The sequence below is a fragment of the Gavialis gangeticus genome, unplaced genomic scaffold, assembly GCF_001723915.1.
Source record: "Gavialis gangeticus isolate Ggan-Ray unplaced genomic scaffold, GavGan_comp1, whole genome shotgun sequence".
Classification (NCBI taxonomy): domain Eukaryota; kingdom Metazoa; phylum Chordata; order Crocodylia; family Gavialidae; genus Gavialis; species Gavialis gangeticus.
Genome location: NW_017729033.1, coordinates 62568187 through 62581548, shown reverse-complemented (window position 1 = coordinate 62581548; position 13362 = coordinate 62568187). Strand labels below are relative to the sequence as shown.

General features: G+C 41.5%; 1 protein-coding gene across 7 annotated transcripts in view; it reads right to left on the bottom strand.

Annotated features, from left to right (window-relative positions):
• LIMCH1 (LIM and calponin homology domains 1) overlaps positions 1 to 13362 on the bottom strand; it is a 344316-nt gene that overhangs the window by 156516 nt on the left and 174438 nt on the right. For all 7 annotated transcript variants that reach the window (XM_019526040.1, XM_019526041.1, XM_019526042.1 and 4 more), the window contains exon 3: positions 12190 to 12259. In XM_019526040.1, coding sequence (XP_019381585.1) covers positions 12190 to 12259 — 70 coding nt within the window. The remainder of the gene's footprint in view (positions 1 to 12189; positions 12260 to 13362) is intronic.

The window sequence follows — 13362 nt, the reverse complement described above, 5'->3', positions numbered from 1 at the left end:
CTTGCACTGGATGGCAAATTCCAGCAGGTGATGATCACTATCGCCCAAGTGGTCGAGCACCTGCAGCCCCCTCACCAGGTCATTGCTGGCAGCCAGCACCAGGTCCAACAAGGCATCTCCCTTGGTGGGGCTGTGCACCTCCTGGGTTAGATGGAGGTCCTGCATTTGGGCTAGGAACCTACGTGAGCGGTCAGACCTGGCTGACTGCTCTTCCCAGCAGATGTCTGGAAAGTTCAGGTCACCCATGATGACCACGTCCTTTGACCTAACTACCTCCGTGAGATAACTTAAGAATTCCTGGTCTAGCTCTTCCCCTTGGTTGCGTGGTCTGTAGGAGACCCCCACCGTTAAATCTCTTTCCCCTCCACTGCCTTGTATTCTAACCCAGAGCACTTCAGTGTGCCCCTCCTCCGAGTCTTTGTTAATTGATGAGGATATGTATTCCTCCTTAATGCAGAGTGCCATGCCCCCACCTTTCCTCCCTGTCTTATCCCTCCTGTACAGCCTATAGCCCTTGAATCAAGTATACCATTGAAAGGTTGTTCATTGTATGTTTCTATACCCCATTTACTTCAAAACTTGCAAATCCTGCTCTGAAGATAGAGTTGTTAGCTCTGTCCTGGACTTTTCTATGGTGTCCATCACTGTACTATCCAAACACTTCATAAACATTAATGAATTTATGTTCACACTGCCTCTCTCAGGTAAGAAAATAGTATAAACATGTTCTAAAAAACAGTGGGTGAGGTAAACAGATGAAGGTCAAAAGCTTCCATGAATTTTGAGCTCTCAATCTGAAACACCTAAGATGTGAATTTTCAGAATACTTAGCATTGTATACAGAATCAAAGAAAATTAAGGTTGGAAGGGGCCTCAGGAGGTCATCTAGTCTACCCCCCTGCTCAAAACAGGACCATTGCCAACTAGATCATTCCAGCCAATGCTTCATATCATGTTTCAAAGCACAGATCCCAGTGACATCAATTGCAGCTACAAGAGTTCAAAACATCTGCAAATCAAACCCACCACAGTCTCAAGCTGATCACCCAGAAAGCATGTGGCTGTGAATCAAAATCTGGTTTAAACTATTTGCCAAGGACCTCTCTGGCAGATGCAGGGTTAGAATCCAATTCTTTGGACCAACAACAAACTGCCTTAGTCATAAGACAGTCCTTTCTCTTTCTACAATCCCTGCTTCTCTCACTCCACATCTTCCATATTAGCCTAGGGAAACCAAGCCAGGCAAGTTTTTCCTCAGGAGTAGGACAATGATCAGGGCCACACACAGGTATTGTGTTTCTACCAGAAATGCCACTCTCCTAATAGAAATGGACAGCATAGGCATCTATTCAGTTCCTTGTGAAGGAAACAAGCCCCAGCCAGGAGAAAGATCTTCCATGTTGACACCTGGAAGATATCCCCTGCAAGTGAGCTTTTCTCACTAGAATGAATCCCTGTATTCTCAACTCCTCCATGATTGGGAGGACTCCAGTATAAGGCAGCTGTGGGGGCATTTCCCTGCAGCTTGACTCCTCAGGGGAAGAACTGTCTCTGACCCTCCAAATCTTCACAAGACTGATAGACTCTTGTCTGGGGGAAGACTGAGAGCAGCAGCAGCTGCTATTCCCAGTCTGGGAAAGGTACAGGGGTATTTTCCTGCAGCACAGGAAGGTCTTACCTGCCTCAGGAACTCATTAACCTCTGCTACTCCTCCCATGTCCCTGCACCCCAATTTTAGGGCTGAGCAGCACAGGGCTGCTCCTACTGTACACAATTCCTACAGTCAGAAGGTGCAGGACTTCTCCAGCTCAGCCTCAATGACCAGGCAGAATCAGAACAGGCAGAGCTACTCCAAATATGGTAAAGACTCTGGCAGAGGGTGCATTATTTTGGAGCCAGGCCAACCAGAAACCCCTGCCTTGCAGATAGCATAGCCAGGTTCAAAAAGGGACTGGATACATTCATAGATGATAGCTCTATTACCTACAGTTCTATTCATAGATTATATCTCTATCATCTATTCATAGATAATAGCTACTGAACAGACCAATTGGTGATGTTTTCCTCTCTAAACTTATAATGATGGATGCTAGGGAGGGTATTGAATAGGGAATAAATCGTTATATATACCTGGTTCAATGTTCTTCCTGTATAGCATCCACTTCTGCTACTGTCAGAGGCAGCATGCTGGGCCACATGAACCACAGGCCTGACCTGTATGGCACTTCTCATGTTCTTACCTGGTACAGATAGAACCTTCAGAGAATTTAGCAACAAAACTCTAACAAGTGAGCAGGTTCAACCAGATTTTTCAAAGATTTATAACTTGATTAGGTTTTGGGAGGTTCTCTTTCGGACAACAGATGACAGTTCTAAAGAGGCTCCCCACACCCAGTCCCAAACAGTGAAGACAAAATTTGGAAGAATGAGAATTTAAACAAGAACTTTTTCAACATGGACATACAGTTTAAACAAATTGTCTGAAACAGGCAAGCAATTTTTGCTGGAATGGCCTTACATCAAGAACAAACAAAGCCAAAACCCACACACACGTACACATATACAGATCAAAAAACATTTCATCTTTGTAGCAGGGCACTGAGACGCCTGCTACTTATGGAGCAGTAAGTAAGGAGCCTAACTGTTGGTTGCTAGGACAACCCCTGTGGGTCAGCTGACAGGAAGGGGCAGGGCCTGGCTCCTAGATAACTCCCAGGCTAAGGCCAAGCAGGCAGTTCCCTGTTAGCAGCCATAGAGGAAGGAGCTCTGCTGGACTGACCAAAGAAGAAATGCTAGACCACAGGTATAGCTGTGAGACTGGGGGAAGGATAGAGCACCCCTAATGTGGCAGGACTAATGTCATAGCCAGGCGGCTCAAATTTCATAGATTTCATAGACATTAGGGCTGGAAGGGACCTCAGAAGATCGAGTCCAGCCCCCCGCCTAAAGGGCAGGAAGTCAGCTGGGATCATGGGATCCCAGCAAGATAAGCATCCAATTTGCTCTTGAAGGTGTTCAATATAAGTGCTTGAACCACCTCCGATGGCAGGCTGTTCCAGACCTTGGGGGCTCAGAAGGAAGAATTTCTTTACTGTATGTCCAGCCTGAAATGGTCTTGTAGTAGTTTATGACCGTTTGACCTCATCATCCCTTGGGGCGCTCTGGTGAACAAACGTTCCCCCAGATACTGGTGGTCACCAGTAAACTTATAGGTGGCCATCAGGTCACCCCTAAGACTGCGCTTTTGCAGGCTAAAGAGCCCCACGGCTCTCAGCCCATCCTCGTAAGGTCTGTTTTCCTGACCTCTGATCATGTGCATGGCTCTTCTCTGGACTCTCTCAAGCTTCTCCACATCCTTTTTGAATTGTGGAGCCCAAAACTGGACGCAGTACTCCAGCTGCGGCCTCACCAAGGCCGAGTACAAGGGCAGAATGATATCCCGGGATTTGCTTGAGAAGCATCTATGGATGCAGGCCAGTGTTTTGGTTGCTTTGCTAGCCGCAGCATCACATTGCAGGCTCATGTTCATCTTGTGGTCAATGATGACCCCCGAGTCTCTTTCTTCTGTAGTGCTAGCCAGCATAGCACTGCTGAGCCTATCAGGATGCTGCAGGTTTTTCTTCCCAAGGTGGAGATCCTTGCATTTTTCGGTGTTAAACACCATCAGGTTCTCGTCCACCCATTTGCTGAGCCTGTCCAGGTCAGCCTGGATCACCTGCCTGTCTTCTAGTGTGGATGCTTTGTAGCCAAGAGGCTTGAGTTTCTGTTTGCTGTTTACAATCCAGTGGTTTGGATGAAGCTATTAGAGGATGGAGGAGGCCTCATTGGGGACCCACACTAGCACAGGGACCCCAGCACCAGAGAGGGCACAGCACATTTTGGGGTGCACTGACCCCGGCACCAGAGAGAGCACAGTATTTGGGGTGTACTGACCCTGGCGCCAGAGAGGGCACAGCATTTTGGGGTTCACTGTCCCAAGCCCCAGAGAAGGGAAGTGGAAAGTTGGAGGCCAGGTACAGCTGAGGCCGCCTCAGCCCTGCAGGGGGGTTCGAGACCCTGAGGAGGAGAGTTGGGGCCAGGCATGGCTACAGCCACCTGAGCCCACCTGAGAGTGACAAGCCCCAGGGCCAGGGGGGCAGCGAGACAAGCCCCAGTGGCAAAATGGGCAGTGATTGAAGGGCACCTGTGGGGCGCAGTTGCAAGAGACCAGGCTGCTGAAAGCCAGAGCGCCTGTGGGACACAGTTGCAGGAGACAAGGCGGCGGAAAGCCAGAGCACCTGCGGGGCACAGTTGCAAGCTGGCTGCGGAAAGCCAAAGCACCAGAGGGCACGGTGAGAGACTAGGGCCACAGAGGGACTGAGCGCCAGAGAGAGGGTGCAGAGAGCGAGACAGACCGAACAACATCCAGTACATCAGTGAGGCTTGGGGTGTGGTAAAGGGGTGGTTGGAGCCACGCATTGCCCATAAGGCCGGGGGGCATGGAAACCCCATTATAAAAAGAGAACACGTGACAGCAGGAGAAAACTGTGTCCAAGAGGATGAAAGGCAGCCTCCCTTCAATACTTAAGATCAAGACATGGTGGGCAAGATTTGAGGGTACTCAAAGTAAACCTGGCACGGTAGGGGGTGCTAGGGGAGATCACAGCCGCCCCTAGAACCCCACTCCGTGACAGTATTGAACAGTTAAAAATTCAGCAAAGTTATAAACAATGAAAAATAGGGTGTTATATAATGAGAAGTACACGCTACCTTAACTAAGATGTTCTGAAGTGTTATATTTTGCATCTGGTACTGCTGCAAAGCCTCAGTCAGAAGTCAGGATCCCAAGGTGTGAAAAGGTCCCACAACCAGAAAGAAGTATATTATACCTTCAACTTCAGCACTGATATGGCTAACTTCTAATCATTTGGAGTCATTAAATATCGTACTGAAAAATCACCTCCACTACAAAATGATCGTTTCCTATATTCCATCTCAGAAGGGGATAGTTGTAGTAAAAATTATCCTCTTTAAGGGAAAAAATGCCCAGGAGGTCCATTTTTTCTGTTTTCTTTGATTGTTTGAGGCAAATATCTGATGCTGCCCAGGTTTGGAAATTTCAAAATGGTTCAGATGTGATGGGGTACTGGGCACAGTGCAAGTCAAGTAGTCAAAGGTGCATGGTAAAGTTAATTCTTCATCTGACTGCTATCACAAAGCAACTGTCTTTGCATTTAAAAGCTCAAATGCTATAGTGCACTGACAAACTGCACCCCCACATCACAATCTAAATGCAACCAGTAAGACTGATATTATTTATACCTTTGGGTTCCATGTGCCCTTTAGTCATAAGATGATTAGATAGGTATATACCATAACTTACCACTTAAATGATTTGCCTTCCCATTCTAAGTCACAAGTTCCATTTCTAAATGCTTAAAGTCAATTTTAGTACTAATTAAGGAGTAATAAACCACATGGAACCAAATTCTGCAGATATGCACTCTCACTTTCTACTAAAAACTGATGGCATTGCATGCATGAGCGAGTTCCTCTATAGCTCAAAGGCAGGAGGATGATATGGCATCCTTTCAACCAGAAGTGTTGGTCAACTGGGATTCCAGAACAAAGAAAGTTAGCAAAACCATTCACCCTAGTGATAATTTATCAAATTTGGTTGCTACTCAACTTATGTAATAGTTGCAGCATAAAGTTTCATCAGTGTTGGGATCCTTCCTATTAAAGTAAATAAACACCTGAATTCTGGGCAGAACCCTCCTTTCAAATTCAAGTTCAGTTTAAGAACTCTGAAGTGTTAATCCCACCCCTGGAGGTAGCTTTTTGAGAGAAAAGAGAAGGGCAGCTTTCTCCCTGTCATTATGGAAAGCTGACATGTACATCCTCTTGTATTGAGGCACCCAATCTAATGAATAACTCCAAGAACAAGGATATTTCTTGATTTCTCACAAGAACTGAGGAGCTTTACAGAAAGCATCATTTCAGAGAAGGATATTTATAGAGAGTTACAAAAAAGAAACTGTATAAGCAACAAATCAAATATGTTTTATCTTTGATAAACACACCCTTAGAGAATAAATTCCACCACAAGGACACATTAGGCTCCCAAAAAATACACCTGTGCCAATCTTGGTTTTTTAAACTTTAACACAAAAAGCACCTCAGATTATTCTGCTGTTCTCAGTCCTGATAACAGTGTATATTTATGAATTGATTGTGCACAATCTGAACAGCTCTCTCTTCCCTTGAAAGAAAGGATATTTCCTAAAGAAAAACAACTACAACTACATACGAATTCCTTATACACACATACATTAAACGTAATTCTTTTGACAAATTGTATGTACTTCTCAAACTCAAGGAGGATTTGGCTGAAAAAAAATGAACACACATAATGAACTCTGGTTTAAGTGAACACATTTTTAGGTACAATTAAGGTTTTGTTCTGCTTTTAATATACCACATAACTTCCTTTTACTATTTGGGTATTGTATTTAAAACTCATAACTTATGCCAGCTCAATTCATCAATAGTAAATTGCTACTGAATAAATTGGAGGGGTCATTTGGCTCTTTTTTCCCTTGACTGTATGCCAGGATTACTCATTTTCTGTCATATTAACTTGCATTAAAATTTTAAACTAGGTTAAATTAAGTATAAATTCTCAAGGATGGCTAATAAGATTTCAACCAATGCGGTAGAACAGGTCTCAAGCATAGATGCTATTGTCAATGATTCTTTCCAAACTTTAAAAACGTGCAAGTTTTTGAGTCAAATTCAGTGCAAGAAGTGCACACAACTCATTCCATTAATATTACTAGAAGGGGAAACATTTGTGTCAGTTTTGCTTTTGGCCTGTTATTTCCTTTACCAGGTGAAGGGGGGGACTGATGTATTTATGGACAAAGCTTGCAGGGCTAGAGAGCAATAAATCTGTCATTCCAGTCTAGAAGAACATAATAATTTCCATTTAAAATGGACGTGTTAATGGTTTACAGCCTCTCCCTTCCCTTCAGTGATATTTCCATACATTTCTCTGAATTCTCTACCACTAAAACCCGTATTTATTTTTTGCAGTCTCTAGCTACTTTAATCATCAGGAGTAAATTAGCTAGACTATCATTGGATATTGTTCACACCTCACCTATAAACAACCTAGCTAAGAAAAAAAATTCTGCTAGACTTTTTTACATTCCATAGAAAGCAGGGACAATGCTGAATATAGCACATGGCTATATTCAGCATTGATAAAACATGCAATTCTTCCTCTCCCAGGTGACAGCAATCAGAAGGAAAGAAAAAACAGGATGGAAAATGCATTTGGAAAACAGTCCTGAGGACTTGAGGCTAAAATGTGCACACAAGGACAAAACAATACAAAACAAAAAAGAACATAAGTGAGTATTTAAAAAAGACATTCTTCCAGAGCTGGGAACTAACATGCATCACAGTACCTGATAAGCCAAAACACACAGCACCACTTTGAGCATTAGTCTGGTAATGTTTGAATCAAATATTCAGAGGTCAGAACTAGGGTCAGGCACAGGAGGTATAAAGAAGCCAGTTACTAAGCAAAGAAATTGCTTATATAATGAATCGATGGCCAACAATTGCAGAACTTTGCTATGGGGATGTTTACCATTTCACCTGCCATCAACACCCACAGGAATGCTTGAGGACTTGAATGCCAAAATCTACATGGGAATTTAATAGAAGCAAAATTCATAGCCATCTAAAACCACAGTGACTCAACTTAAGCAGAAAGGTGGAGCTGGGCTGGGAGACGAGTTGGTTCAGAAACAATAATGTCTTCAGCAATAAACCATGCGTGAACAGAGAAATGGAAAAGCTATCCTGTGCTGCGAGTCTAGAGCCTACAAAAAAAGAAAAATGCTGCTTTCACAAATGAGGCAATGTTACAAAACATAAATCAGAGGTGAGAAATTAAAAAGAAGGAAATGGAGCACGGGAGAAGCTTTTTTTACTGAAAGTTATATAAATAAAATTGTCATATCACTTCACAATGTACATCTATATTAACATTCAGCACATTGACTGGCTATGTATTTTTTTTCCTTGTCAAGTTCATGAACAATATTGTACTATATAAACAATGTATTCAAACTAACATTTATCTGGTGGAAAAAATCTTAACTTTAAATTAACAAGTAAAAATCCTTAAAAGCAAAATGATTTTGCTCCATCTTTGAGGCAGCTTAGAACCACAAACAAAGAAATATATGAAACAGTTCAGTGCTAAAAGCAAATCACAGAGAGCAGCAGATCAGCACTACCACTTGAAACAGGGTTTCTAGCAAATTCCTGAAGATTTCTTTGCCAAGATAAACTTCCTAAGAAAATAATCTAATAAAAAGCCTCTGTGCAAGGGAACTGCTCTTTTTAACACAGTTTGTTATGGTTTTCTTCCTTTTGTTGTGTTAACTATGATCTCAGGTGACTTTTGTGGTGCTGTTTTTCTCATCGCTGAAGAACATAAATACAAAAACATACTTAGTACATAAGACGGAAATTGGATCTCACAGTACACAGACTTTTCTTCATTAAGTGTTGAAACATTAGCCAAATCATTAACAAAAGTTCTGCCCCTCAACTTTGTCTTGGCTATTTCCTACTATTATATTTGACTCTTTTTTTTCACACAGGCTCTGAAGCAAATGTCTAATTCCCGTGGGGATAATGTGAGGAACTGAAGTAATACTATAAACTCTGTAAAACCCTGTCAAACAAAAGATAAGACGGAACTTTTTTTCCCCTCTTTTCTCACAGAATGACATTATTCAGGGACAGGAAGGAAAATCAAGTAGTGATGTACAAGAAAAATAACCAGCCCATTCTAAACAATATACAGTGGTTACCACTGAAGTATCAGCATTTACCAGTGCTGAGATGCTTTGATTTTCCTTAAATTTAATGAAAATGTGGTACAACAGGATGCAATGAAATGACTATTAAAGCAAGCTGATTTTTTTAAACTGTCCAATATGAAAACTATAGCAAGCAGACATAACTGTTTACTGTCTGAGCCCCCAAGACCTGGAACAAACTCCCCCCAGAGATGATGCAAGCACCTACTCTGGACACTTTCAAGAAACATTTGGACACTTATCTTCCTGCCCCTTGGGCAGGGGGCTGGACCCAATGGTCTTACGAGGTCTCTTCCAGCCCTAACGTCTATGAAATCTATTAAATGAAACAGTCACTTTAACTCGGTCAAAAACCACTAGTTCTGTAAGATCGCCAAAATCAAATTCTCAACTAATATTGTTTCATTATAACAATTCTGTATCTTCAGCTGGGCTTCTGTTTAGTAAAGCAGACAAAATACCTTCTCAAGCTTCCATAAATAAATACATGGAAATTGAGTTTCTGGAAGGCTGACAGCATTAACTACAACAAAGGACATCCAAAATATTAGATCCTGGCTTAAATAACCTCCTGGAAATGTGCAACTTTTTCCATGAAGTATTCAGTCACTGTTATTGATTCAATATATTATTGGGGTTTTCTGTAAATGGGATTATTTTTGTATGGGTGCCATATCTTCAGACTATTAAAATAAAAAATGGAAAAATACAGTATTTCATCAAATCTGGTATCCATTCAAACATTATGGGTTATTGATTACAGGTCTGAACAATTTACTGCTTTGGTTCCTATCTCCATTTGATTACAGCAAAGTGCAAGTTTTGATGAGCTATTAACAGAAGCAAGCACCACCCGGGAGTTGAAAGCAGATCGGAACCATGCTGTAGTTTTGAGCATATTTACCTGTTGTTCATATCCTAGATTGAGATTTCTACTGGGGCAAGGATCATCTTTGCATTGCTTAGTGCAACAGGGCCTAAGACAAGGTCCCCTTGTCCTTACCTCTTTCCACAATATGAAATACAACTTTCAGTTAGCATGGTGATTGTTTAGGTATCCACAGGGTTGTGAACAAATCACGTCATTCCCAGTTAATCCAGATGAAGAAATCAACCAGCTGTTCTGGCATCACCCAAAGCTTCTCTATAATGGCACAACCCTCCAGTCTACTGTCACCAGCAGGGGCATATGCAGATGCTCCAACACTTTCTATCGACTGCTGCAGTACCTGCAGATTTCCCTCATGTGGAGAAGTGCAAGGATGTGAACATGCTCTGGCAGTGCAGCAGAGGCAGATATCGTCTCTTTACAGGAACTCTGATGCCAGAAGCAGGTGCATGCAGACAAGACATATTTCAGAGTAGCCTGAGACTGACTGAACTTTCCAGCTAAGAGAGCTCAGTTTGTACACATAAAACTTCCCAGTGACGCTGCGTAACTTCTGAGAAGCCTATAAAACGCTAACTACAGGCTTATGTGGGCAAAAGTACAGTCATTCAAGAGTTCCTGGACTTATTTTGAAGTGCTCAAGTACCTCCTAATGACTGGCTTGAGGTCACCACCACGAAGCTCTTTTGGATACAAACACATTTAATTATCTGCTCTTACAGGACCAAAAGAGAATATTACAGGTACCTCAAGACTTTTGTAGAGCTGTATGTTTCATGTTTACTTACTAGGTCTAACTATTTATTTTAGACAAAAAATAAATACTCCCAAGCATTCAAACTAGTAAACTACATGAATGCTTCAGCTTTTGCTCCAAGTGGGGGGAAAAAGCATCAAAAACTGATCTGTTTCTCCCAGCGTTCTATTGGATACCCTGGATTGCATCAGCTATTGTGCATGTAACAGGAAGAACACATGAAAGGTTCATCAAACTTGAGCAACCACCAAAGAAATATTTTGACCACTGATGACCTGGAACAGTAGAAAGGCATCAACAAAATACATGCATGATAAACGTATTTTTTTTTTAATTTACCCTATTTTCCTTGAGTTTGCACTTTTAGAACTATAGTATCTGTAGCTAAAAATCAAGTAAAAATAATGGGGAAAATATGAACTTTCCAGAGGCCATTTCCACTCCTCGTGTATATTCACCAGGGCAAGTCATATATATTTCTTTCCAGTTCATTCCCCCTAGTACTATATAGATCTCCAGCCACCTGCAGCTTATATAATCAACAAGATCTTATAATTTAAAAAGGAATGTCCCTCAGGTGCAGCAGTCTACTAGCTAAGAAGGGCAGTCGTTTCTGGACTAAGATTTCTCCAGGAACATGATGTGGTACAGTTGGGAAGAAAAAGTTACTATCTACATTGTATAAACATAAGCTGTGGTATCGCTACTGCAAAGAAAAAACTCTTATTTTAATAAGTGGACAACCGGAGTTAAAGTCTGATTCTGTTGGATCTGTGCAGAGCACTTTAACTACCCATCACACTTGTTTTCTCAAGACTTGTAAAGTTTTATAAATGGCAGAACAGCTTTAACTGCGAGTCAAAATGCAAGGGTTTCTTAAGAGGTTTCTGTTGATGACTGGCAACTTTTACTCTCTAAGTCCAGTTGAAATCGCTGTTTAGATCCTGCTGGGAATGTTATCGGCTGGTTTTAGTATACTGAGATAACAGCAGATAAAATACATGATATGAAAATGTAACTTCCTCTTTACAAAAAGCCATTCTATTGCTTTAAAGAGAAGTTGATGAGTGTTAAATGAGGCAGGAGGACTAAGTTGTATGTTGTTTTTAAAGTGTTTAAACCAGGGTGAGCAATCCATGGCACATGTACTACAAGTGGCAGGTGCACTTTGTGTGGGTTGTGGCAGGTCCAGCATGGAGAACAGTGACAGGTTAAGGCAGGAAGGAGAAAGAAGAGCAACAGATCATTGAAGAAGCACAAAGGGAGGTAACAGAGTTTAACTTGTGACATGCCTGCCAAAAAGATTTGCCCACCAATGGATTAAACAGTGTAATAGCACCAAGTATCACTTCAAAGAAATTGCATTCAGAATGCCACTTATTAAAATGAGGAGCAGGACTCCAGAACACATCCTTCAGGATCAGCACCTTCCTCTGAAAGATATACAACCGAAGACTTGCTTCTACTGCCAGGGAAGAAGCAGACATTGGAATGCCTCCAGGAGGCTGCACTTACACTTTACATTTCAGTAGGAGTGTCCAAATTTAGCATGATAGAAGAATTCAAATTTCTTTAGACTACATTACAAAATTAAAATTACTGCTGTCATGAGATTAGGATGTCAGAAGAAATACAGGAAGATTAATCTCTAAAATACTCACCAAGCCTGCAATAGGGGTCGGCAGTCTATTGATCTTTTTTACCAGTCCAGGCTTTATTGCATTCAGCAACCTGTCATAAGAAAGGAATATGTCATGAGAAACAAGTCACAAAAAATGAACTGCCAAACACAACTTTTGCCTAGCGTGTAAATGCTTAAAAGGCATAATTGAAAAAGCAGCAAAAAGAACCCATAAAACTCTATTTTTGCATAATTTTAAATGATGTTCTGCACTAAAATATTCCAGATTTAAGTCAGTCTACATACGTTCCACATTGAGAGGTCAGCACCTGTTAAATTTTGCACATGAGAAAACCAAACACAACACAGAAGGGGAAATAAGAGTGGGAAGAAGGAATTAGGATGCTGAGAAAGGGGAAGCTGAAGAGACTAGAATGGAAGACTCCTGGGCTAAAAGAGGGTAAGGGATGTGCTCCTTAAATAAACCAACAGGGAAGTCTACAATTTCCTATGTGCATCTGAGGTCAAATTTTGAACCTGAAATGCCTGTACAATTGTGGGGGTGGGGAAGCTTCTCAAAGCAAATAAAATAATCCATAATACTTTTAAAAGGTCACACAGAAGCCAACCAGGCAACAATAAAAAGTATACATGTTTTTATGCTAATACTAGAAGTTCTAAGATTAAAGGTGGGGGAACTTGAATGTTTAGCAGTAAGTAATGATATTAATATGGTGGAATTAAAAATAAATAAATAAAAAATCAATGGAAACTTGTAATGCCAGAATGCAAATTATACAGGAATGGTAGAGTAGGTTGTACTGATGGGGGAGTGGCACATCCACATCAAAAACTGCATCAAATCAAAAAGGGTAGATTTTTCAGCTGAAAAGAGAGGTAGCATAGAATCTCTATGGACAGAAATTCTAGGCTTAAATAGAAAAAGTAAGTCTGGGAATGTACTATCAACCTCCAGACAAGGAAGGCAGCAGTGAGCTAGAAATGCTAAGGGAGACTAGAGAAGCTGTAACAGCAGAAAACACAGTTATAATGGGTGACTTCAACTATCTATAAATGGACTGGGTCAATCTAACATCAGGCCAGGATGCAGACACCAAATTCCTTTAAGTGATAAAAGACTGCTTCATGGAGCAGTTGGTCCTAGAACCTACAAAAGGAAAGGCCATTCCTGACCTAGTCCTAAATAGTACAC